General features: G+C 36.6%; 9 protein-coding genes and 1 pseudogene across 10 annotated transcripts in view; 5 read left to right on the top strand and 5 right to left on the bottom strand.

The window, feature by feature from the left end:
- Window positions 1-15: 15 nt before the first annotated feature.
- On the bottom strand, window positions 16-1,249 carry LOC106343317 (probable inactive leucine-rich repeat receptor-like protein kinase At3g03770). Its single transcript, XM_013782493.1, has 5 exons — window positions 1,155-1,249; window positions 758-1,061; window positions 568-679; window positions 177-477; window positions 16-94 (listed from the first exon to the last, which is right to left on the bottom strand). The coding sequence occupies exons 2-5, from the start codon at window positions 862-864 to the stop codon at window positions 72-74; spliced, it is 543 nt and encodes a 180-aa protein (XP_013637947.1). The 5' UTR covers window positions 865-1,061; window positions 1,155-1,249; the 3' UTR covers window positions 16-71.
- An 845-nt stretch (window positions 1,250-2,094) lies between these two features.
- Window positions 2,095-3,992, top strand: LOC106296191 (R3H domain-containing protein 4). The gene is made up of 7 exons (XM_013732267.1): window positions 2,095-2,348; window positions 2,507-2,577; window positions 2,697-2,805; window positions 2,891-2,973; window positions 3,185-3,343; window positions 3,413-3,514; window positions 3,597-3,992. Exons 1-7 carry the CDS (start codon window positions 2,276-2,278, stop codon window positions 3,741-3,743), a joined length of 744 nt encoding a protein of 247 aa, XP_013587721.1. The 5' UTR covers window positions 2,095-2,275; the 3' UTR covers window positions 3,744-3,992.
- Window positions 3,993-4,040: 48 nt separating this feature from the next.
- Window positions 4,041-5,653, top strand: LOC106296190 (uncharacterized isomerase BH0283). The gene is made up of 5 exons (XM_013732266.1): window positions 4,041-4,328; window positions 4,565-4,840; window positions 4,912-5,073; window positions 5,197-5,280; window positions 5,406-5,653. The coding sequence occupies exons 1-5, from the start codon at window positions 4,065-4,067 to the stop codon at window positions 5,511-5,513; spliced, it is 894 nt and encodes a 297-aa protein (XP_013587720.1). The 5' UTR covers window positions 4,041-4,064; the 3' UTR covers window positions 5,514-5,653.
- A 4,698-nt stretch (window positions 5,654-10,351) lies between these two features.
- LOC106293497 (protein FANTASTIC FOUR 2-like) lies at window positions 10,352-11,332 on the bottom strand. The gene has a single exon (XM_013729176.1). The coding sequence runs from the start codon at window positions 11,181-11,183 to the stop codon at window positions 10,518-10,520; it is 666 nt and encodes a 221-aa protein (XP_013584630.1). The 5' UTR covers window positions 11,184-11,332; the 3' UTR covers window positions 10,352-10,517.
- Window positions 11,333-13,732: 2,400 nt separating this feature from the next.
- On the bottom strand, window positions 13,733-15,640 carry LOC106293085 (N-alpha-acetyltransferase 20-like). The gene is made up of 6 exons (XM_013728758.1): window positions 15,511-15,640; window positions 15,347-15,437; window positions 14,620-14,752; window positions 14,321-14,390; window positions 14,069-14,129; window positions 13,733-13,967 (listed from the first exon to the last, which is right to left on the bottom strand). Exons 1-6 carry the CDS (start codon window positions 15,586-15,588, stop codon window positions 13,876-13,878), a joined length of 525 nt encoding a protein of 174 aa, XP_013584212.1. The 5' UTR covers window positions 15,589-15,640; the 3' UTR covers window positions 13,733-13,875.
- Window positions 15,641-16,890: 1,250 nt separating this feature from the next.
- On the top strand, window positions 16,891-17,418 carry LOC106344216 (putative F-box protein At1g50870). The gene has a single exon (XM_013783630.1). It carries the CDS (start codon window positions 16,891-16,893, stop codon window positions 17,416-17,418), a length of 528 nt encoding a protein of 175 aa, XP_013639084.1.
- Window positions 17,419-17,610: 192 nt separating this feature from the next.
- Window positions 17,611-18,647, bottom strand: LOC106294117 (late embryogenesis abundant protein D-34). The gene is made up of 2 exons (XM_013729721.1): window positions 18,269-18,647; window positions 17,611-17,944 (listed from the first exon to the last, which is right to left on the bottom strand). Exons 1-2 carry the CDS (start codon window positions 18,641-18,643, stop codon window positions 17,786-17,788), a joined length of 534 nt encoding a protein of 177 aa, XP_013585175.1. The 5' UTR covers window positions 18,644-18,647; the 3' UTR covers window positions 17,611-17,785.
- A 310-nt stretch (window positions 18,648-18,957) lies between these two features.
- On the bottom strand, window positions 18,958-20,609 carry LOC106344215 (annotated as a pseudogene).
- Window positions 20,556-23,365, top strand: LOC106343785 (pentatricopeptide repeat-containing protein At1g03100, mitochondrial). Its single transcript, XM_013783090.1, has one exon. The coding sequence runs from the start codon at window positions 20,855-20,857 to the stop codon at window positions 23,195-23,197; it is 2,343 nt and encodes a 780-aa protein (XP_013638544.1). The 5' UTR covers window positions 20,556-20,854; the 3' UTR covers window positions 23,198-23,365.
- Window positions 23,366-24,654: 1,289 nt separating this feature from the next.
- The window catches only part of LOC106294153 (protein NETWORKED 1D-like), an 8,498-nt gene continuing 7,781 nt past the window's right edge, over window positions 24,655-25,371 (top strand). Inside the window, exons 1-2 of one of the 2 annotated variants that reach the window (XM_013729753.1) lie at window positions 24,655-24,907; window positions 25,155-25,219. The gene's annotated coding sequence lies outside the window, so the exon portion shown is untranslated. Of the gene's footprint in view, window positions 24,968-25,154; window positions 25,220-25,371 lie in introns of both variants that reach the window. The other variant, XM_013729754.1, reaches the window with a different exon arrangement.

Raw genomic sequence — 25,371 nt, 5'->3', positions numbered from 1 at the left:
GTACAAAATAAAGAAGTTGAAGGGAAGTGAAGAAGAACTCACAACGGACCAAACCAAAACTCTTGTCTCCTCTACCTCTCATGCTCTTCATATCCTGCAATTTACAGACACACAAGCACGATATGACTCTCAGATCAAGAAACTCATTCAGTCTCAGCTCTCATATTTAAAACTACCTGAATCGCGTGGTGATTCGAGTGTTGTTATGTGTAAACGAGAGGAAGCTGCAGGAGAAGGCAAGCCGCGAGTGCTCGGAGGATTGCTGTTACGTAGCCAACTTCTTGGACTTGAGAAGCAAACTGAAGATTCCAAAGAACGAACATCTTCAATGGAAGGACGTTCTAAAGGGTCTTTGAGGAGAAACCTTACACATATCTCCATCATTGTCTTCAGTGATTGGTCTGAACAGGTTCTATGGACCGTTGGATCCACCATGCTCCTACGCGCTCCATCATTCCCTGAGATGCTCGCTTGTAACTACAAAACATAATGGGAAAAGAATACAGTTTATAAAGTAGATGATCATGATTTCATTTCTAGCTATATATATATATTCATTGGTGTAACCTCCTCTTTTAGAACATCGACTTGACCCTTTGCTTTCAATGGTCTTCCCACTATAAGTTCAAGCAATATCACTCCCAAGTCATAGATATCGACTCTATCTTCATCTTTGTTGCTGATAAGAAACAGAGGATTAAACTATGTAAGTTGGTTTAAGATCAAAAACCGAAAAGACAAGACGAGTTTAACACACCTTGGAGTGCCTTTTCTTGATAGAACTTGCTCCCAAGTAAGCAATCTTCCCATATTCCCATCTAAACATTCCAGGGAAGTTGGAAAAAAACATATAATGACGATCATGTTCTTAATTAGGACACCATCTTTCAGTGCATACCAGAAGAGATCCAGCTCCTGAGTTCTCCTATTGGGACATACTCAAAGACAAAGAACATTCTGCTGACTGTTGAATCATCATCTCTGCTAGCTCTTGAGCTTGGTTTAAGACAATCAGGCAAACTTTCGGTAAGAAGATTGGATGAGAGATCTACAGACATCAGCTGTGAGTTGCAAGAAATATTTGTGCCCGGTGAGTTTGTTTTGTATTGAATGAAAGATCCAAATGTTGAATTAAGCTGATACAAAGAACTCACTTGTTGAGATGATACTGCGGATCTCTAAACCTGTTCTTGCTGAGGAAACATAAAGAGTTTGATTCAAGATCAAGCACTTGAATGGTTTGTCAATCAGGTACATCTCCATTAAACTGGCTATTAGCTAGAGCAAGAACTCTAAGACCTGACAAGGTACTCAGTAAAGAAGGCAATGAGCCATTGACAAGGTACTCGGGTACCTCTTCGGGTTCGGGTCGGGTATTTCGGGTTTTCGGGTATTTCGGTATAGAGGTGTAGAACCCGTTTGGGTATTTTTGAACTTCGGGTCGGGTTCAGGTATTTTTAGTTCGGATTCAGTTATTTCGGATCGGGTTCGGATATTTAGATTTTGAAAAAAAATTATTAAATTTTTTATTTCTCAAATTTTTTGTATTTAAAAATATAACTTTCACTTTACTAATTTTTTATTTTTAATAGATTGAATGGTTAATAGATTTGGACATAACATTTTAAAATTAAAAAGGCATTAATTTGGTTATTGTTTTTAAATTTTGGATGTAACTTTTTGTTAATTCTTGAAATAAAAAATTTGACATGCATTTTAAGTGAATATCAAATCATTTTCTTCATAATTGTATGTATATCATATGAACTTAAAGTATGTGTAGTATCAATATAAATATTTTATATAAAATGAGAGATGTAAACTAGAAATATAAGGTTAATTATACATATGTTCAGTTATCTTCGGATATTTATTCGGGTTCATTTATTACCCGTTCGGATATTTTACTACTTCGGTTCGGATTTTTCGGATGGGTTCGGGTGCGATTTCGGATATTGGGTAAAGTGTCCACCCCTATATATACGGGCGAGTGAAAGCACTAAACCAATTTCATTTGCTTAAACCAGAAACCTGAAACTAACTTTGACTCGAGTGGTAACCAGACCGGTTGAATCGGGTCGGGTATAATCATCAGAACCGGGCATATTCGCCTTGCGTGTGCCATTTCTATCGAGGAATATCCCCAAAATCGCAGAGAGCTTCCTTCATTCGATCTCCTCTGTCCATTCTCGTGGCCTTCTTCCTTTCGAAAGCAGAGCAAGTCTCGCGTGTGCAATTAGCTCAGCTCCTCTATCTCTATTTGGGTGAATCAATCATGGCGGCTACCAATGTCTTGCTGCGAGATGAGAGCCTTCTTATGTCTCCGTCCCCTCTTGATCCCCGCAGAGGTTCATTCGAATCGCAAATTTTTTACCTTTTTCCCCTGTTTGTTTGTGTCATTCCCTTAATTACAGTTCTGTGGGATTCACAAGGGTTTTCTGATTTTGAGAATTGTGTTTTTTTGTTTGTTGTGGAAATGGATTTGATTAGGGTTTCTCACTTGCAGGAGATGCTTCTGCTTCTCGTGGCCTCTCGCTTGAGAAGAAAATTGAAGCCCTTGAGAGCCTCACGGGACAAGTGAGTTCCTTTTTTGTTTGGCACACTCTCCTGTAACATTTACTGGATTAAAGATGAGTTTTTTTTTGAAGTTGATGTTCTTGTAGCTAATGATTTTTATTGACTTAATGCAACAACAGGTTAGTAACAGGCGATCAAGGAGATGGTTAAATGATCGTATTCTGATGGAGCTTGTTCCTCGTTTAGATGCTCAAGAAATCAGAGGCTTGTTTGCCCCACCTCCATGGGGTAAAATAATCTCACTTTCATTTCAAAAATCACTCAGTTCTGATAATGAGCATTAATCGTTTGTTTGACTGACTCTATCCAACAGGTGATGATGTTCCTCCCTCTGCCTTTTCCTTGACTAATGTTGGGGAATGGGACAAGTTCAGAAACATTGACATGGACAAGGAGGTCAGTTACCTCTGTCTTTTTCTTTTGTGACTTATGTGTCATAAGAACTAGAAGTTACATAACCCAATAAGGATATAAAAGTTAGTATAGTAATGATCTGATAATATCTTTGTTTTGTTAGAATCGATGGTGTGATCTGTTTGACTTACTTGGTCTTAACTCTTTAAGTATTAACCATAATTGGGAGAGAAAAAAACTGTGTTCTTGTCAGGCCAATATCATGGACTCCTTGAACCAGTCATCCGTAAGGCAGAAAGGTCATGTGGATGCTGATAAAACTGCTGTTTTAACCGCTTGGCGAAGAATAGACTGTAGAACAAGAGAGGCTCTACGACGCAGCTTTTTACCTGACCTCATCGAGGGATACGAGGTACTATACTTCTTCAGTTTAAGCTGTACATTTAAATTAGCCCGAAGAATTTTAATTTTTGTTTTGCAGAACTGTATAAGTCATTTCATTGAGGAAGGCGGTGAGGGAGACGTTCTTGAGCTCAAGGTTCAAGACCCATTCCATAGATTGCTTCTGCACGGTGTTTGTGAGGTAACCACATCTCTCCTCAGCTTAGATGTTGATTGTAAAGAGTAAACAACCTAAAAATAAAAACTCTTTTTCCTTGGAACAGTACCACAACTTGGTGTCTACAACTGAAACAGAACAAATAGGAAAGAAAGCAATGAAGACAACGAAGATCAAATGGAAGAACAGTGACGAGAAACTGAGCATCAGCCTTGCCCATTTCCTTAGGATGTCAAAGGAAGGAGCTTGGTAACACATACACACACTCCTTCTCCCTGTAGCTGTAATCTTATATGAATAAGAAAAAGCTGCATTGGAGCTCCTCCGCTCTATATGCAGCATAAAGATCACTTTGTTTCTCCCTCTTATGTGGTCTTGTGACCTTTGTATTGTATTCTCATTACGTACGCTCAAATGATAGATTAAGCAGACAACCTGTTCTACAGAAACAAAGATTCGATTTTTCCTTTCATAGCAATATTATACAATGTACTTTATTTCATGGAACATTTATTTTATTTATATTAAGTGACCACTTGTCTCTCTATAATAAAAGAGACAAGAGTGTGAAAGCATGGAGCTTTGGTCCAAACAAAAAATGGTGGCGAGAAAGCGAGTCAAGTACTTCGTGGTTGATGCTTTCGCTGACTCCGCCTTCAAGGGCAATCCAGCTGCTGTTTGCTTTCTCGATGATGATGATCAGAGAGACGACGCTTGGCTTCAGTCTCTCGCCACCGAGTTCAACTTGTCCGAGACTTGTTTCCTTACTCCGATCACCGTCTCCGATGATCAAGTTCTCCCTCGCTTTAGTCTCCGGTGGTTCACTCCAGTCGCTGAGGTCTGTTAATAGCTGCTAAAGATCAATTCTTTATTTCTGATTGTTGTATTGACTTGAAAGACTATACCTTTAAGATTCTTCGATTCGAATTCATGAGAAAGTGATGCACTTTGATCTGTGTTGACATTCAGTTTTTGATTTCTGATTGTTGAGTTGACTTAAAGACTGTACCTTTAAGAATTTTCCGATTCGAATTCATGAGAAAGTGATGAACTTTGATTTTTTTTTGTGTGTAGGTGGATCTGTGTGGTCATGCGACTTTAGCCTCTGCTCACGTTATCTTCACAAACGGTTTGGTTGATTCAGAGGTAGTTGAGTTCGCCACAAGATCAGGGATCCTAACAGCTAAGCGTGTTCCACTTACTGAAGAAGGATCAACCTTTTTGATTGAATTGGATTTCCCAGTTGTTCCAACTTGTGAAGTCAACTCCACTACTGATCTCTCGGTGTTCTCTAATGCTGTGAATGGAGCTGATATTGTTGATATTAAAGCCACAGAGAAAGACGTCCTCGTAAGAAACTCTCTCTATTAGTGTTATTGTTGCGCCGTCATTGGAACCAAATCTTGTTGATCTATTGTCAGGTTGTGCTTTCGTCGTGGGAGTCTGTTACTGAGTTGCAGCCAAGAATAGATGAGATATCGAAATGTTCTTGCGAAGGACTGATGGTGTCCGCTGCTGCTTCTGCTGGATCTCAATATGATTTCTGTAGTCGCTACTTTGCTCCTAACTTTGGAATCAATGAGGTAACTAGTGAGATGAGTAAATGTTGTGTCCATTAAAAAAAAACATTTGCTCTTAGATAAAGAAGGCGTGATCAAAGCAGTATACCTCTTTTGCTTGTTATTTACTGGTGTGCTGCTCATCAGGATCCAGTTACTGGAAGTGCGCATTGTGCCTTAGCACATTACTGGAGCACCAAGATGAACAAGTGTGATTTCTTAGCCTACCAGGTTCTCTATTTCTCTTTCCCTTCTCTCTTCATACAGACACTTGAGACGGATGATTTTGAAGTGTATTATATACTATTAGTTTCCTGAAGAAAGTTTTGGTTGGTTTTGAAAATGGTGTTGTTTAGGCTTCAAGCAGGGGAGGAACGCTCAATGTTCACCTGGACAAAGAGAAGCAGAGGGTTCTGCTGAGAGGCAAAGCAATCACTGTTATGGAAGGATGTGTCTTAGTTTGATTTTGGTTTATTATAAAATCAGCCTCTCCTTGTGAACGATGAAATGAAATAAAGGAAGCTATCTTCTTGAAGATATGTTTGTACCCATTAATATTTGAATTTGCTTATGATGATGAGATGACAGGGTTGTCTGTACTGTATTTATGAGACTAGCCTCACTACAACATTAAGGCCAACAAGTCGTAGAAAGGCCGGCCCAACCATTTTTCTTACATATGTTACCTTATAGGGTGGACCATTATCACGAACAGGCCGATGATTCACCCAGTTTGGTTTTATCCTACAAAATGGGTCGGTCACTAACATCTCATCATAGCTTATAACTGCTACACGAGTGTTATAAGCAGTTCATTCTGACACGTGGGCATTACTTTTGGATTCTTGATTGTCACCACAAGGAAGCACTAGTATCTTTTTTCTTGAATTTTTTAATGTTCTGAAACCGAAAACCGTACATCTTCTATGGCGAAATCTAAACCATTTTAAATTAACTTCATTAGGAGAATAGATCTTTTCCAACAGGAACTGAACCATACCCATTATATTTCGATTATGAAATCCAGTTTTAGTCACTACGCTAATACTTTGTTAGTTAGAAAGCACCAGTTCACTAGTGACAACAAAATAAATCCTCCAGGAAAACTCGAACACAACTTCGGATTGTCTTAGATGATAAAAGTCAGCTAAGGTGGACAAGGGTACTTCTTTTAGGTATTGATCGGAAAAATGTGGAGTAAAAGAGATTGGAAAAATGTGGAGTAAAAGAGAGTAAATAATAAAGTGGAAAATGGAGGAAACTTTAGAAACTGAAACGAGGAAAGAGAACAAAAGAGTAGAGTAAAACTCGTTTCGCTTATAAATCCCAGAGTAAATATGTGATCAGAGTAAATAAGAAAAATTTGAAATTTATTTAATTAGCAATTTTTTAGCTGAAACTGGAGTAACATCAAATCAAGAGTAAAAGTTTAAGCCATATGTACCATACAGTCAAACCCTTAGTGTTATATAAATTATTAATGCAAATTTAAAAGTGAAAATTACAACAACAAAAAATCCAAGATAGGATTATTCAAACGACTTATTCTTGGGTTCACCCCCTAGGTTCACCAATCAATAGGATTGTGTTATTTCATATTCGATATCTTTAAAAAAAGAAAACAAAATATTGTCAAATTATATTATTTTTTAAAATTAAATGGTAAAAAGAAATAAATAAAAAATAATAATAATTACAAAAAAAAAATATTTTTAACGTCGTCAGCAAAACATTAAACCCTAAATCCTAATCCCTAAACTCTAAATCCTTGGATAAACTCTAAACCATTGGGTAAACCTTAAACCATTGGATAAATCTTAAACTCTAAATCAAAATCACTAAATACTAAAACACTCAGGGTTTAGCGTTTAGGATTTAGGGTTTAGAGTTTTAGGGTTTAGTGTTTTTATTTAGAGTTTAAGATTTATCCAATGGTTTAAGGTTTACCCAATGGTTTAGAGTTTATCCAAGGATTTAGAGTTTACCCGAAGGTTTAGGGTTTACCCAAGGGTTTAGGGTTTAAGAATTAGGATTTAGGGTTTAGGGATTAGGATTTAGGGTTTAGTGTTTTGCTGACGACGTTAAAAAGATTTTTTTTTAATTCTTTTTTCTGCAACTACTATTTTTTATTTTAAAAACATAATATAACTTGACAATATTTTGTTTATTTTTTTAAAAGATATCGAATTTGAAATAATGAAATCTTATTGGCTGGTGAACCTCTAAGTTCACCATAGGTGGTGAATCCAAGAATAATTCTTTAAGTATTGTTAAAGTATGTCAGTTTCGGATTTTTGGATTCCATTGATCCCATTAAGGAAACATAACTAAAACTGTTAAACATGGATCTTGGTGTGGGCAATGAATAATTGCATCATATTACATATTAGTCGAAACACTTAAACATTTTGATGTAGGCGCATATTTATCTAAAAACGGGGTTATTTGAATGTCCATTATTTTAGGTCTCTTGAGGGTTACAAAATTCACAGTTACCGCTAAGATTAGCTTCATTCCATTAAGGAAAAATATAAAAAATGTCTAAACATCTTTGTCGTGCGATGAAGCTATCCATCATGTATTAGCCCAAACATTATATGTGGTTACGATTTACAAATACAAAAGAATAGTGAGAATGTCTTGGTTAATGAGATTAGGGTTACGAAAATAGAAAGTAATCAGAATAAATAGGAAAAAAATGTTTGACATAGAAAAAGAATGATTGGAAATATATCACAGAAATGGGGGCCGCATCAGATAGTGGTCAATAATAAGATCATGTGGCACACAGAACCATGGAAACACAGTCCTCTCTCGATATTCGTTTGCAGAGAGACAAAGTCCTCTTTTAAATATATTTACATACTTTTTGAGACCTTGGATTGGACATTGCATTCATAACTTGTCTACTACTCATTGGCTGAAAATTATATAACTATGTCAAATATATATTAAAGGACGATATACTTTGTGACAATCCTTCATCCATGTCGGAGAATATATACACCTAAAACAGTCTTTTTTTAATAACCAGAGTTGATCGTAATCAGATACTTGCTATTTTAAGGTGTTTAGAATTACCAAGAGAAAACTAAGTAGTTTTTTTTGGGTACATGCTAGACAGGACCGATAAAAGAACTTAATCCATGGTCTTAAACTTAACATGGTTCTACTCACTCAAACCACAAACTATTGTACGTACGACATGCTCTTTATTGTAAACAATTTACATGTATTTGTAACCATGATTGAACATAAATATATAGACAAAATGTATATTTCTAAGAAAATTATTCTTAAATCACATATTGGAACTTGGAAATGTTGAATCTTGACCAATAGTACTCTCCTTCAATCCTAAACGAAGTAAATCAAAAAACACACACACCCATATATATATAGTGATATACGTTTCATTTTTAGTTCTTTTGGTGAAACAACATATAGATTTCAGATTGATGCACGTTAGAAGTATTAGATTACTTGGACAACAACAAAAAATTACAGGATCATTAACCAGTGAACCGGTTCTTTGATCAGTTAGCGTTTAAATAATTAATATTAACCTAATTCAAAACAATCCCGTTTAGGTTAAGATGATAAGTTTTCTCTTTCTTATTAATGATCTAGCGAGGAGGTCATGGTTCACTTCGACTTGGGGTAAGATATGATGACGCAAAAAGAAAAGTATAATGAACAAAAACAAAAGTAAAGGAGCGTCTTCACAGTTCGTACAGGGAAGATCAGAAACAGAATCAAAATGAGAGCAAAAGGGAAATTAAACGAAATAAAAATGAGGAGAAAGAGAGAAATAGGAATTTTGCATGTGATGGTCATGTGGGGCGTGTTGGAACAATCTCTCATATGTTCATGTGGACGTTGTACGTACCACTTATATGTTTTCTTCTGCGCGCACGTAAATCAAAGAAAAAAAAAATCATTCCTTGCATTTATTTGAGCTATCATGTAAATTTTGTGTTAAAATATCTGAACATAAGTAAATTCTAAACATAAGTAAAGTTATATTACTGAAAGAAAATAGCTTAACAAAAGATAAACATATACCGTATGAGAAATCACGATAACCGTTCTTTAAAATTCTGTTTTATTAAAATAGGTTTGAAATAATAAAAAATTAGCAGTGGAAATTAAGCAAGAACAAACATCATATGTTGTTATATATATATATATATATATATATTGGTCTTGGTTTAGTTTGGCTAGTATATATTGGTGTTGTAATAATCTCTAATTAAAGTGTCGCGCTTAATGAGATTATCCATATTTTTTGGTTGAACTATATTTCTGCGAACTTTAATATGCTAGCTAGTTTTGGTTTTGGAAAGAAATGAACCGCTCACAAAATTTCAACTACACACAAAATATGTTGGTGACAATTGAAAATTGTTGGAGATCTGCGTAAAGACAAGGGATGGGCAAAAAACCCGAACCAAATCAAATCAAACCGATCAAATCGAATCCAAACCGATTCAAACCAAACCAAAATATATGTCTAATCCGTTTGGTTCAAGATTTTATCAATCCAAATGGTTTAATTTTTTGTTTTTAAACCGAACCAAACCGAAAAACTGAAGTGTTTTTTAATTAGATTAATTAAATATACTAATAATATTAAGATTTAATATATTCAACCATTTAGCCTAAACAAATAAACATAATTTTATATATTTTATTTTTAAATGAATAAAATAAACACAACTAAAAATAAAATAAAACAGAAAAGTTATTTTATGATATTTATATTAGGTTTGAGAATAATAATATAAAATTATTGATTTATATTTTCTACATATTCATTGTGATGCTTGGTTTTATGTTTAAATATGAAGGAAATAATGATTTAGTATCGAATGATGATTTGTTTATGCTGTTATAAATCATATTTTTATAATTGAACTAGAACAAAACTAAAAAATTAACTCGGTTGAACTGAAAAATACAAACAAAACCGAATCAAACATAAATCAAACCGAACCGATACAAATCGAACCGAAGTAAAACCGAACATAAATCAAACTATACTAATTTGGGTTGACTTTGGTTCAAGATTTATTAGATCCAAATAATCCAAACCGAACCCGTAATTAAATCGAAATGCCCATCTTCAAGATATTGTGAGTGGAAAAAGTTGGGGTGTTTAGGAAAATGATTCTAGGAAGCTTCATAAAGGACATATTCGGGGTCTTTTAACGTACGAAATGAAGACAACTAGTACATTTCCAGTTTTGTTTTGTAAGTTGTAACTATGACTACTAAAATAATAATAAGCAGAATAATGACATAATTAATAATAACAACTCTCATTTAACATTACACTAAATACAATTAGAAAACACTCCACTCCCAGTACCCCTCAAGAAACCATAGGAAAAACATAGGTTATATATATTAGCTAAGATTAAGAAGCTCATATTTTAAAATTATTTAGTTAAGAGATTATTGAAGTCTTAAGTGGCGACCCAAAACTGCTGCTGCTTCCAGGTAAGCATTTGTTTAGGCTCACGACCATTCTCCTTGCATCTGCTGCTTAGCCTGCTAATCTTTTTATTTCCATTTTTACCCTCCAAGTTCTCACTATTTTCCTCGGCCATGCCCTCCTCTGTTTCTTCTTCTTCCTCCTCTTCATGATCGTCCCTAAGTAAAGAACTTTCCGGGGATAAACAGAGACGGAGCCTTCCTTCCTCACGTTCCGCTACAAAGTTACGTGGCGGAGAAGAAATCCTGATTGCTTGAACAACGAGACGACCATCTTCTCCTAACGACCTCACCATGCGATTGTACCTTGACTCTTCAACGAACTTTATCGGTGGCGGGAAGCTTTTGCTGCGACTCATCGTTGCTTTCTTGGCACGAAAGTCAGCGTCCTTTTCTTCATCTTGAGGTTTCGAATGAGCCCTGGAGATAGCGGTTGCTTCAAGGGCAAGTAAGGTCAACTCGTCACCACTCTCGCTTCCTGTCTCGGCCCCGAGGCTCTCAGTGCACATCTCTAGGCTTTTCTCGTTCAGCTGAGAAACAGAGCGTTTCACGGTCGGGTGAACATAAGCTTTATCCTCTCTGGTTCGGACAATGGAAGTGATATCGGACATAGATTGTAGGAAACTCAACCCACCCATGTCGAATTTCTGGGAGAAACTTTTGGTGGCGATTTTTTCTTGAGAAAAAACTGAGTATCAAAATGAGAGTTTACTGATATTAGTTTTGTTGGTTGAGCTAAGAGGTAATCAAGAAAAGAGAGATGATGAATGTGAAAGGGAAGAGTGAGGGGTGAACAAGTATTTATAGTGGTGAGATCCCACTTGCATGCCATTGGATTCTTTTCGGACACAACACAGTTTAAAACCACTGCTCTCTTTCATTAGTTTTCTTCTGTAGTCTTTTTGTGTTTTGTTTACGGATATTATCGTGTATATCCATAAGTTGTAGTAATATTTTTGTATTCTGCAAACCAATAGGTTGGGGAATAATGAAACTACATGCTTGAATTGTGTTGTTTTAACAACTAGGTATAAGTTTATTAGAGAAAAACTAACAAAAAGGTGATACTTAAGCATATAATTTAGACATTTTTAAACATTTTCAGTAGCCCTTAAAAACGCATATTCTTCCTATCCAGCGGTGGGAGTCCTAGGGAGAAATGGCTTTAATTTTCTTGATATTTTGTCTCCCAAATAACTTTGAGTTTGCTCTATTTAAAGTTAAATACATCATTAATTTATTCAAGAAGTAGGATTAAAAGTGTCTTATGTCTGGTAATATGTAAATTAAGATTTAAGAATAAGGCAGTTCAAGTATATTGTTGTGTTGTAGTTAACTGTTATGAATTCAAAGCAAAAAATATACTAAAATTAATTCGCAAAATTTAGTGAAAGTATCCCCTATTGGAGAGGCTCACCGAACCTATGGCCACTTGAGTGAGAGTGAGAACTTTTTTTCTTTTCTTACTTTCTTCAACTTGTGGCTGTTACTTGCTATCGTTGAAACCAACTCTAGTATAAGAATTGGCAGGTTCTTTTGCATTCTTGTACGTTAGTATTCTTATAGTAAATACATAATTTTAAGGAAACGGATTATTTGCAGCATAAAACCTGTATTTTTTTTTAAACACCCCAATAAGATATGGTTGATCAAAGAAATAACAAAAAGGCAAGAAAGAGTCCGAAGTCTACACCTTCTTAGGACCTTAAGCTATACTTACAAATTGAAACTGTAATGCAAAGTAATACACTAATTAGCAATCAATGGCATATGTCCAAATCCTTGAGATTGTGTTTCTTCTTATGATTAATCCTACACCTCAAAATGTAATGAATAATTCTAAAACATGTATTACCCTGTAATAGAAAGCTTATGGGGATATGTTCCTGTCTTCACGCGTTTTCAGATCACGAATAAATGCTCTCGGGATTTAGAGATGATCCTCCTGTTGCCTAAACCCGTAGGTTCTCAAACAAGCACCAAATGTAGGGTCAGTTAAATAACATAGACAATAAGCATGTCTCATACTAATAGAGGTTATCAGTCGTCTATTAAAAATTATTATTAGTTAATGGAACCGGTTCTTTAAAAAGCTACGGGTAGCAAAAGAAGTTTCCATTTCAAGTGAGGAAAACTTTTCAAACCTTCATGTGTTGTGAAAACAAAAGGTCTTTGGTATATGAAATGTCGACAAAGCTTTGAGGTAGAAACGTGAGTACTAACTTAGTGGTTAGTAAAGTTATAGACCAGAATCTGTACCTTATTTTCTTTCTCTAGTGAGCCCTGGCCATCCCAATTTTGCATTCACCAATCGCTATGTTTCTGTGTGTTTCTAAACCAATCAGATGAAGAGAAACTTTGAAACAAGAACCAAAAGAAGTGGGCTTCCTCTGCATCACTATCCCACTTCTGGTCCCCAATTCAAAAGGACAATCAAAAGCTAGATCCTTTCAAATTTGTATAATTTGTTTTCATTTTGTTAAGTCTTTTTTTAACTTTATATAATCTTTAGCAACAAAGGAAGGTGGAATCTATTTAACGCTTACACAAAAACATGTCAACTTGAAATTTTATTTTCTGTCCCTTAACTTTTGACCATACTTAATATTATTTCAGTGATTATAAAGAACTATAAAGTTTGGTTATCAAGCACACATGTCAACAGTTAAAGCTATGACTTTGATTAGAAAACTAACACGGAACCTATGAACAAGCTTTTCTATAATGCTAGTCTAACGTTAAATTCTAAATAATTTCCACTTACAAGGATTAAGTAAGGTTTATTCTATAATTCTGGATTTTAAATATATTTGTACCAATCCTTACCTAGAAAAGAAATTTATGTGCTTTTATCTTTAGAAATCATAGCTAGCATATGCTGAGAATTACTCCCCAGGGAAACCTATACAAACAATTTTTCCATATTTAATTAACTTAAGTAAAAAGATTAGTACATTAACATGAACAACAAAGTTAAATGCTCTATGCTTGAAACCGATTGCATAATGCCGGTGACTCGGTGAGAGATTAGAGTTATCGTACGGAGAGAGACTGAGAGATTTCTTGTGTGTTTTCTGATCAATTTTCTTAACTCTAAAATATCTATCTGCTTACTCAACCAAAAGCGCCCAATTAATTTCTTCAAATCTTATATTAAGTTATTTTTTTTTATAATTAGAATTAAAAATCAAATTAAAAGTTTGTGGTAAAATAGGGGAAACCAATTACGAAAACATAATGTAAGGAACTTTTAATGCAAATACAAAAGTATGACCAGAACAGAAGGAAGTGTTTTAAAAAAAAGGACAAGAACAAAAGGAACATAGAGACTTAATCATACTCTAATTCATCAGGAGTGATGGGTCTCTTGAGAGGAATCACAGACTTTTTCTCTACATCTCTTGATAATGCCTTCCTCATATCTGATTATTTTCACATCAAAAACCATTATTTAGTTCTTATATTTATATTCAAAGAAGGTGGAAAGGAAAGTACAAAAAAAGGATGAATCAACAAGTCTCACCTAACCCGTCTTCTTCTCCTGAGTAATAGCGTAGAACCCGCCTATATATTATGTAGCCAAGCTGCCAAAAAAAAAAACGAGAGAGACGGCCTTTAAGCGATGAAAAAGAAGAATCCATGAAGGCATTTATTACAGTAAGAACTGGAAATTTGTGCAAGTCTCGTCTGGAAAGTTATAAGTTATGCTGTTCTTCACACTGTCATCACTCATCATCAGATTTTCTGAACTTCAAAATTATTTCAATAGGTTTACCTTTTCATACATCTTGATGGCTGGTGTGTTAGAAGCTCTCACGAAAAGATCCACAAAGTAGGCCTTATCACTGTGATCAATAACCAGAGAGAAATCATAAGAAAGAGAGCTAAAATGAGCAGCAAATTTTAAGAGTTTTCTTCCTTTGAGAAACTATCTAAACATCAGTCACCAGAAAAAGAAAAAAAAAGATAAATGGACCATTATCAATCAATATACCACCTATTATTCAGTCGTAACGGATCCATATCGAAGAGAAAACTAAAAACTGGAGATGCCTTGTTTATTAGGAGACTTACATCTTATCACTGATCTCTTCGAGGAGGTTCATCAGCTTCTTCGCGAGTTGCTGCCTGCGATATTTTGGAGAGACAGTGACGGCGGTCACATGACCATGCCATGATTCCCCCTGCCCTTCAACTTTACCCATAACTGAATGAAAACCATACAGAATTATATTACACACCAGCATTTCAAATGAATACGACTTTAACATGTATTTGCTCCTAAATTTTTTTGCATAAAGAGGGATCATTCAATGAAAATCCACATACATGATGGATTCTTAAAAAAACAGGTATAAAAATTTATGAAATTCCTCCTCCATATCCAAATCTAGAAACTTCCAAAAAAAAAAAAAGCCAAATTATTTGATATATTCAAGTAACTGAGAACCACAAGAACCAAAAAAAAATCGCAAAGATTCAGAACAACATTACAGTATATTTTGAGCTTCAAGAGAAAGAAAAAAAACAGACATATCAACAGTGGCAAAACTATACTGCAATCCACAAACATTGAAAGGTTGAAGAACCTTGATACAACTCATAACTCAACTCTTACAAAAAAAAAAAAAAAAAATCAGTAGATACAAAGGCAAGAGCTAATGAAAGCATATCAAAGAAGAATCAACATTGAAATAGAGTTCACTCTTCATCATTCTATCTAGCTATACTTTTATCTGATTCCACTAATGCTTTTCATCATCTAAGTTCGTTCTTAGAGAAAAGCGAAAGAGATCCTTACTATAACCCATGACGCGATTGCCAGGACCTTCAGCGACATGGAAATAATCAGGCCATCTCGCCAAGTAGGTCATGTAGAATGACATGTTGAACTGTTCACAATTAACCAAACAAAAATCAACAAAATCAATAGTGGATACGAAGAATAAGAGAAGAATGGATTACTGTTTCAGTGAGGTGGTCGAGATTCACGGAGGTGAATCGGAGAAGGTCGTTGCAGCTGAATCTTCGAATCGTCGTCATCTTCTTTTCCCCAAATCGCTTCCCTCAGAAGAAGAAGAAGAGCGACAACACAATTACAATCAAAGAAGGCAAGCTCTTTTTTAATGGGCCAATTAAATATCTAGCAAGCCCAATTATACTTGGGCCTAAGACAACTAATTATTCGATGTAAAAACAATTTATTTTTATATAGAGGCATTTAACAATCAACGCCATATATTAGGGATATGGGCATTCGGAATCCCAATCGGGTTTCAGTTTTATCCAATCGAATTTTGGTTTTTCGGGTTAACCAAAATCAGCCTAATTAATGATTGTATGAAAGTTCTGTTCGGGACCGGATCAAGGTTAGTAAATCATCAAAGAACTGGTACAACCCGATGTATTCTCGGGTTCGGGTCCCAATCGGTTTTTCTGTTTAAAATTACTTGATTTGTATCTAATTTGTAACCAAAACATAAGTAAAATCAGTTCTTTGGTTTTTAGTACCTCATTTATACATATTTTGTAATCAAAACATAAATAAAATAGATATGATCATTCAAAATCAAACTCAAGGTAAACATACATATTGATAGAAACGAACAGCAATGCAAGTGGGAGAAGAAGGAGAGAAGACAATTGAGATCCACAAGGTAACAAAATCTCTATACCATGACCCCATTCCTCTTGATGTAACGAGAGAGATACTTTTGAGGTTGCCTGCTAAATCTTTAGTAAGGTTCCGTTGCGTCTCAAAGCTATGGTCATCCCTCACAACCGAACCAGATTTCATCAAGTCGTTCACTGCTTTTTCTTCATCTCGGCCTCGTCTTCTTCTCAGCTTCGGAAAAAAAAACCCACGAGGTTATTCTTCTCATTGCCACAACACGAGATTCCTGATGATAAGTGTTTATCTCAAAATGATGACGTGAGCAGTAACTATGTCGATCTCCCCGAAAATTATGGATGCATGTCAACTTTTGAGTCTGTGCATGGCTTAATATCTTTCAATGAGCAGTGCAACCATATTGTAGTTTGGAATCCTCCCACAAGTCAGCATGTAACCATACCTAAACCCGAAGACTCGAGACATGGACCACGCTATTTAGGATACGATCCTTTTGGAGATACATATAAATTGCTGTGTATACCACATGCAGCCGCGAAGATAGAGATTACGGGCCTTGGGTTTTAACATTGGGGGCTGAAGAATCATGGAGAATCATTTAAGGGGGTACTCCTAAGCATTATGGCTTAACAGTTAGTTGGAAATGCATCAGTGGAGTTATGTATTATGAAGCGTATACTGACAACAATAAATATATGGAAATTAGAACCATAATGAGTTTCAATGTGAGGTTTGAAACGTTTAAACCAATTAATTTTCCATGCTGTGCGGATTATTTTGGTGAGCATCATCTGCTGAGTTACAACGGAAGGTTAGCCTTGGTTTGCCCATTAGATACAAAACTATGGATTCTTGAAGATGAAAAGGAAGATGAATGGGTATGTAATATCGACTTGCATTTACCTATTTATAGAACGGATCCGACTGGGAAGATTAACTATCGGTTAAATGATGCTACTGTTACCGGTGAGTTTATACATGTAGCGGTAGATGATGAAGAGGTTCATATTCTCTACTATGATCCAAAGAAAAACAACACCAGAAGTTTCAAGTTTGAAGGAAGTATGTACAAGGAATTTGAAGGATTTGGCGGAGGAGCTTGTCAGTTCAATATTGGATGCATACCAAATCTCAAAGGACTTGCTTACCGAAAATCTTCTTCGACGTTTGCACGATGTCTCCCGAATCACATTGAAAATCTCATCTCTCTAAAGAACATCACGTGCTCAAAACTGGTCTGATTTTCTATTCTTTGTTTTTTTCTGCCGGTCTGATTTTATCATATGTTATATCGCTTTTGCATTGGTTGATACTTTAAATGAAAAATAAGATATGATGACTTTCTAGGAAAACGTTATTCGTTTTGAGCTCCTATTTGAGTCATGATTATAATTTAACTACTGAAATAAAAAATATTTTGCTTGCTTTTGTAACCAAAAAAAAAAAACATAATAGCGATCAAGGTAAGTGAAATCCTCCATAAATTACTTGGGACTGTTGATAGAGTTTACAAAACGATAAAACCCGTTTTGATAATATATTAGCCAAGTAAATTAAGTCCTTGCAAGGATATTTATGTGGATCAACTTGAAAACTGGTCAACTTAGCTTAGAGTGGTTGATTGAGCCTTGCACCTGCCGACATGGAATCAGCCACTCCACCAGGAGTTGTCTTCATTTCCGGACTGTTTTTGAGTTCTGCACCAACCACCGCCTCCGCATCTTCACTTGTCACCACCTTGTCCCCTTGAAGCTTCTCTGTCGCATCCTACACAACCCCCCCAACAATATCCATATATATATATATATATGCACCATTTTAGACTTCTATAGAATCTATTACTCACTAACAAAAATAAACCTCGTCAAGCTTTATGGACTGCTTATTCAAAAAAGTTGTTACAAAAAGATTAGTAACCTAAAGTGATTCCTAGCAAAGATAATTATATGACGACCAATACCAAAAATCTCTCGATATTCAACCCCTATTTTAATATGTATCTCATGTTTCTTATGGTGAATTTTATATAGTATGCTTTATGAAAAATATATATATGGCAAAGTAAAAAAATGTTATAAAAAATGTTATTACCGTGAGAATGTCTGCAATGGTCACTTTGGCTTCCTCCAACGCCGTGCGCTCGTTAGTGGCAGCAGCCTCCTGAGCCGCTTCGGCAAGACCACCGGGCCGAGTCTTGGAGTCACCGGTGGCTCTAGTTTCAGCCGCTTGAATCGCGGCGGCATCTTTACGGTCAACAGGCTTATCTCCAAGCGACAAAGCCGTAACCTCCAAAGCTTCTCCAATCGTAACCGTATCTACTGATCCCATCGTCACGATCGCTGGACCAGGGTTAGAGGAACCAGCGCCTTGCTTTCTCGCCACGTCATCGTCACCGGAGACGCTGAAAACGTCGCCGTGTTGACGTGAATCTCTCTGATCTCTTGGCGAATTTTGTTGCTGTGCCATTTCCTTTGTTATGTTGTGTTTTGTTTTTAGGAGAGTTTCTGTTTTGTTCGGATCTTGAAAGTACGATCCTATTAGTCAGATGTCTGTTTGACACGTGGACACTTACTTTCACACGTGTCTTGCCGCATGTTGTTGCATTATTCCATACATATTTGAGTTTTGCTACTACACAAGCAAGAGTTCAAACTAGACTCTGATTCAATGATTTGCCACTGCTTCAAACTGTAACGTCATCACATAATCTAACGTTAGAAATGATGGAAGTCACACAAAAAAAAAACATTAATGTTAAAGAGTTCGAACTAGTCTCTGATTCAGTGAGTTGTCTTCTTATCATTCCTGCTTCTTTTCCTGAACTCTCTCTTCTCGTCAGAGTATTGCTTCTTCATCAAAAGGCTAGACATCGCTGCTCTCACAGCTTCTGCTGCAGCGCTCATCACACTCTCTTCTACTGAAACTTTACCTTGCAATTTCTCAAGCAGTTTCGTCCCTCCGGGAATCAGCTCATCTTCAAGGACTGAAGATGGTCCAGTCTCAATGCCCGAGATAACTCGAACCCTTGAATAGCCAGCAGGATGGTTTGAGCCATTCGAGGCTCCTGATACCATCCATAGTAATGTAGTAGATGTGCTTAGAGAGATACTTGTGGGGATGAAACTTTCTCCAGGGATTTTAATCACCTAATAAAATATAAATTACCCAGTTAAGTTATGGTTCTGCTGATTTAACAATACTTATTAAGTGGTATACCGTATACATTTGTGATGGAGAGAGTATGAGCTGATAAATCACTGCTTAACAATACTATTCCTTGAAAGCTGTAATATACATTAGTAGATTAATTTAATTAACATTTGAATTTGATAATATTATTAAAAGAAGGCTTAGAAAACTAGACTTGCCTTTGAATAGACACAGCTGCAGAACAAGTATTTGGGATAGCGCATATATCGGTAACTGTGACTTGCATTGGCTCACTTTCATTAGACTCTAAATGTCCTGCCTTCAATAAGAAAACAAACAAATATTTACATAACCGAGAGTTCCATGTGACTAATTGAATGAAGAATGTAGGTAAATTATTTTTACCATTGTACTAACTTCACATGTGTTAAGAAGAGACCCAGATATGTAACATCCCACAGTCGAACCTAAGAAAATTTCAACATCAATAGCAAGGAGTCTAAGCAATGCTGGTTTTAAAGATACATGATGAATAGGCTTTAAGATAACTTACTGTTGAATCTCCACTTCCAGACATAAGGTATCCTTGAGGAAGCTCTGGATTCCAGACAAAGGCTATGCAGGTGACAAACCTAACAAGAGTTTCAAACAAAACGTCAAGTAAGTAAGAAGGAGACCCCATTAAGAGAAACTTAAATCTAACCAAGCTAGTAATAATACTACAGTAATGAGAAAGCAGCGGCGCACCCTTGCAAAACTTTTCCCTCACTGATCCCATCGAGCTCGACAACCCACACAACACCGAACTTGTCAGCATAGCAAACATGTGAATCGTTGCCGCTTATAGCAACTGCACTAACTCTCTTCTCAGAAGATCTGCCATTAATATCATTATTATATAAGATTACGAAAATCTTGCGATAGATTTTTGAGATGGGTGAACTGATATCAATGCAGGAGCTACCTAGATTACTTTGTTCTGGCTTTCTACTTCTTCTATGTGAGATTCTTCCATTGTTATACAGAGGGAAGGAAGAACAGTAGTTTTAGGGTTTAAGCAGTTCGTGAAAATCCGACAGAAGCATCGACGGTTTCGAATGTTGTTAGATTTTGGGTTAATAATTTAATTTTTAAAATTAAAAATGTGTCGGCCCGTGTACTTTAACATTCCATTATGGGCCTCGCGCATCGGCCCATTATAACGGACCACGAGAAAATATCTGTCGAACATCTGAAAAGTGCAAGAGACAGAGGACGTGAAGAAGAAAAGTACATGCCCCATGCTGTTGTAAGAAGAACAACACTGTCATCATCAATCGTGTCTGTGAATTTAAGCTCTTTTCTGCCGCGTACTCACTCATTAGCGCCTCCGATTTCCTTCAGCGTGTAGATTGGATTGTTTATCCAGCTCGCACTCCACGTGTTCGATGAAATGACTGAGAGAAACTAGGAGACAGTTTCCTTCAGTCCTACATTCCAACCGAGAAGGTTTGAAGCTTGGACCGACGAATCGAAGAATAATAAAAGATGTTTTCATTGAGGAAAACGAAGCTACAGGCTGTCTCAGTTCACCAGAGTCGTTTCAGTTCTCTCTTTCGTGCAACTGAAGTTACAGGTACTCAACCTCAAGCTTCTTTACAACATGGAATCGCGTGTAAAGATGTTCTCTCTAATGCAAGAGACCATAGTTTGTTGTCTAAGCTTCGTACTAGTACCAGGTTCCATGTAGATAGAACAGAAGCATTTTCGACGATGTCTGGATCTATATTGCTTCAAGCCAGGGATCCTGCTAAGCTCAATGAAGAAATCCAAATCGCAGTTGATCAACGTAGATGCGACGAAGCTTGGAGATTGTTTGAACAACATATGCAAATGGAAGGGTTCCCGCGTAAATCCGTTGTTAACAACGTTTTGGTTTGTTTCGCTGAGAGTCTCGATTCCAATTGGCTACAAAAGGGTTACACTTTAGTGGAGCAAGCCTTTGAGGAGAGTAAACAGAATCTGCTAGAGAAGGAGCCTCTTGTGTATCTTTCATTGGCTCTGGCCAAGTCGGGGATGCCTGTTCCTGCGTCAACGATCTTGAGGAAGCTAGTTGAGACGGAAGAGTATCCTCACGTGAGTGCTTGGTCATCAGTGCTGGCGCATATGTCTCTCACGGGATCAGGAAGTTATCTATCTGCAGAGTTGGTTCTTGAGATTGGTTACTTGTTTCAGAACAATAGAGTTGATCCGCGGAAAAAGAGCAACGCGCTTTTGCTTGCGATGAAGCCTAATACTCAGGCGTTGAACATTGCTTTGGCGGGTTGTTTGTTGTTTGGGACAACACGAAAGGCTGAGGAGCTTCTTGATATGATACCGAAGATAGGTGTTAAAGCCGATGCTAATTTGTTGGTAATAATGGCTCATATATATGAAAGAAATGGGCGGAGAGAGGAGCTGAGGAAGCTCCAGAGGCATATAGATGAAGCTTGCAACTTGAATGATTCTCAGTTTTGGCAATTCTATAACTGCTTGCTTATGTGTCACCTTAAGTTCGGGGATCTCGAAGCTGCTTCGAAAATGGTTCTGGAAATGCTAAGAAGAGGAAAGGTAGCGAGGAACTCACTTGGAGCCGCCATTCTTGGACTGGATACTGCAGAATTAAAGCTCAGAAAAGTTTCTGGGGAAGGTTTAGAGGTTAAAGAACATGACAGTCAAGTGCTTTCTATACACAGTATGATTCCGTATGAAGAGTTCCTTAGAGACAGGAAGTTTTTAAATCTTGAAGCTGAGGCAAAGGATGTTCTTGGTGCGTTGTTGGCTAAGCTGCATGTACAAGTGGAACTGATTACCTCGGAGCGAGGTGTTCTGCAACCGACGGAAGAGATTTATGTGAAATTAGCAAAGGCATTTCTAGAAAGTGGGAAGATGAAAGAGTTGGCAGAGTTTATGTTAAAGGCAGAACACGAAGACTCCCCTGTTTCTAGTGATAACTCGATGCTGGTGAATGTTACCAACGCGTGTATTTCTCTAGGAATGTTGGATCAGGCGCATGATCTACTCGACGAGATGCGTATGGCTGGGGTAAGAACCGGTTCCTCCGTTTATTCGTCGCTCCTCAAAGCTTACTGCAACACCAACCGGACTAGAGAAGTGACAGCACTTCTCAGAGATGCTCAGAAGGCAGGGATTCAGTTCGACTCAAGCTGTTACGAAGCCTTGATCCAGTCTCAGGTGATTCAGAACGATACTCATGGAGCTCTCAGCGTGTTCAAGGAGATGAAAGAGGCGAAGATACCGAGAGGCGGGAACCAGCAGTTTGAGAAGCTCTTAAAGGGCTGCGAAGGAAACGCAGAGGCGGGGCTTATGTCGAAACTCTTGAGAGAAATCAGAGAAGGGCAGAGTAATTTGGATGCTGGCGTTCACGATTGGAACAATGTGATCCATTTCTTTAGCAAGAAAGGTTTGATGCATGACGCGGAGAAGGCGTTGAAGAGGATGAGAAGTCTGGGGCATTCGCCGAACGCTCAAACTTTTCATTCTATGGTCACAGGCTATGCAGCCATTGGGAGTAAATACACAGAGGTGACTGAGCTTTGGGGAGAGATGAAATCCATAGCCGCAGCTACTTCGTCGATGAGGTTTGATCAGGAGCTGCTGGATGCGGTGCTGTATACGTTTGTTAGAGGAGGGTTTTTCTCGAGGGCTAATGAAGTTGTGGAGATGATGGAGAAAGAGAAGATGTTTGTTGACAAGTACAAGTATAGGATGCTCTTCTTGAAGTATCACAAGACTGCTTATAAAGGCAAAGCTCCAAAAGTTCAGAGCGAGTCTCAGCTCAGGAAGAGGGAATCTGGTTTAGCATTCAAGAAATGGCTAGGCTTAACTTGATTGTTATCTATAGTAATCATCATCATATTAGTTTACATCTGATGTGCTGCTTGCTTTGTGTCTTTACCATCTAGTATTCAAGAAATGGGCTTACAATTTTCATAACGGGTCGATCATTACAAAGCATTAGAATATTTTGAAGTATCAATATTTTCTTTTTCAATATAAATCGCAGTGAAGTAATATGTTTTTTTTCAAAAAAAAAATCCAGTCAGTCTCACTAGAAATTAGCTTATAATTAATATAGGATCAACTTTGAATATTAGGCATATCAAAGGGATAAATAATAACGCGATCTGGAAATGATAGTATAATCATAGTAATAAGTATAGAGGCATGAAACAGAGCTGGAACTATTAAATTATGAGGAATCATCCAATTTAAGTGTTTGGTAGAGATTGCTGTTGAGTGTTGACTTTCCTCAGTTCATTTTTTTTTTTTGTTTCTTTTGCATCGACTGCTTTCCTTCTATTATTATTCTACAGCCGAAAAAAATAAAATTAAGAACAAACACAACGCCTGTTAATTAATTCAATTTTGGCAACGAAGTGAATAGACAAAATATTCTTTAAAACATAAAAAGGTTGTTTCAAAGTCACGTTTTCAATTTGTCTTAAACCTTTTGTGATGCTTATTAGAAGTCAAATTGTGTCCAATCCATTAATCATAATATTTTCTTTTTGTTTCTTGAATATAGAATAAACAACCAGTCTTGATTGGTTTCGGTTGGTTGCCAAAAAAGAAGAAGGAATAAACTGTATTTAAGACATGACTATTATCGGTCACAAATTACATATCCTTGTAAGTTTAAGTTAAAAACTGCAACGCTACCACCATGCATGTACTATTACTTTCCTCTAGTTACGTCAAAAGCCATGAACAAAAAACTCTCCAACCTTCAACATTAATAGGCCACAATTAAATGGATGGCAAATATAGGTGGAAGGAATCTTAATATCCAACGTGGAGACATGACAAAGGGTGACAAGGAAGTGGACCGAAAGCACACCGTCCTAGACATCCTGTCTTTGTTATCACTTTTATCACTTGTCAGCTACTCTTTGCTCTCTCTTCTTTTAATCATCATTATTGCTTATTCAATATATATTCAAGACACCCCCGTCTTTGTTGCTGATTCTAAACTACTACTAGTACTATTCAAAACTTCTATTATTCAGATCTCTACTAAGATGCATTACAATTTTTCTATAAGACAATATAGAAAAGTATCAAATGTTAATATGGTATAATAAATACTTGTTCATGGGAAAATGGAAAGTATCAGATCGAATCTTTGAACACCAGATTTAAATTAATCGTGCATGGATTAAATAATTAGTTTACGTAAATGCTCCATAAGACCAGAAAAGTTTTTCTTTTATAAAATGCAAATCTATTGGCAGAGAAGGCGATCCCGAAGATGCAAAGTCACGCAACTTCGAATTAATATAAGTTTGAATTTAATACTAAAAAAACATTTTTGGGGACAGTGGAGGAGGGTGATATGGTCATTTCGTAGCTTCTCCATGAGTCCACCACCGTACCTAAAACAATTCTTCACAACGTCAAAAAAGTAGGAACACAGAGCTGAAACGCCTGTAGAGAGAGAGAGAGAGAGAGAGAGAAGGAGATAGATCTAGAATGAAGAAGGTGAGCTGAGCTATGCGAAGGAGAGAAAGCGGAAGCTCATCAGGCGAACTGTTCTTTCAGGTGATCTTCGCGATCTGTGTGCTTTCGGACTCGATGTCGGTACTGTTAGATTCCGTTTGTGTAAGATCAACTGATGTAGCTAAGTTCAGTTCAGTTACGGTCATGTGGTTTCTCTTGGCTATATGTTCCCTTTTTATTTTAAGTGTGGTCGTCTAGTTTCTCGTTTATTAGAGCTTAGGAATCTTCTTTTATGCTGATCCGGTTTTTTTCTATCTGTAACCAAGTGTTTGGTTTTTTTTGTGACCAGGTTACTTACCTATTGCTTTGGCCAGTGAAGTATGTTCTGTCTCCATTTTGACCTTCTTTGACTTGGTAATTCGTTTCTACTTTTGTCTATTTTTGTGTTCTGTTTCATTAAAAAAAAAAAATCGAAATTATACACTTTCCAATGAAATTGATCAGCTTATTTATTCTTATGGAAGCTTAACTCTTTCTCTCTCTCTTTTTTTTTTTTTTTTTTCTTT

This window comes from Brassica oleracea, chromosome C5 (assembly GCF_000695525.1).
Source record: "Brassica oleracea var. oleracea cultivar TO1000 chromosome C5, BOL, whole genome shotgun sequence".
Classification (NCBI taxonomy): Eukaryota; Viridiplantae; Streptophyta; class Magnoliopsida; order Brassicales; family Brassicaceae; genus Brassica; species Brassica oleracea.
Note: the sequence above shows the minus strand (reverse complement) of the source record. Positions and strands in the feature narration are given on the sequence as shown.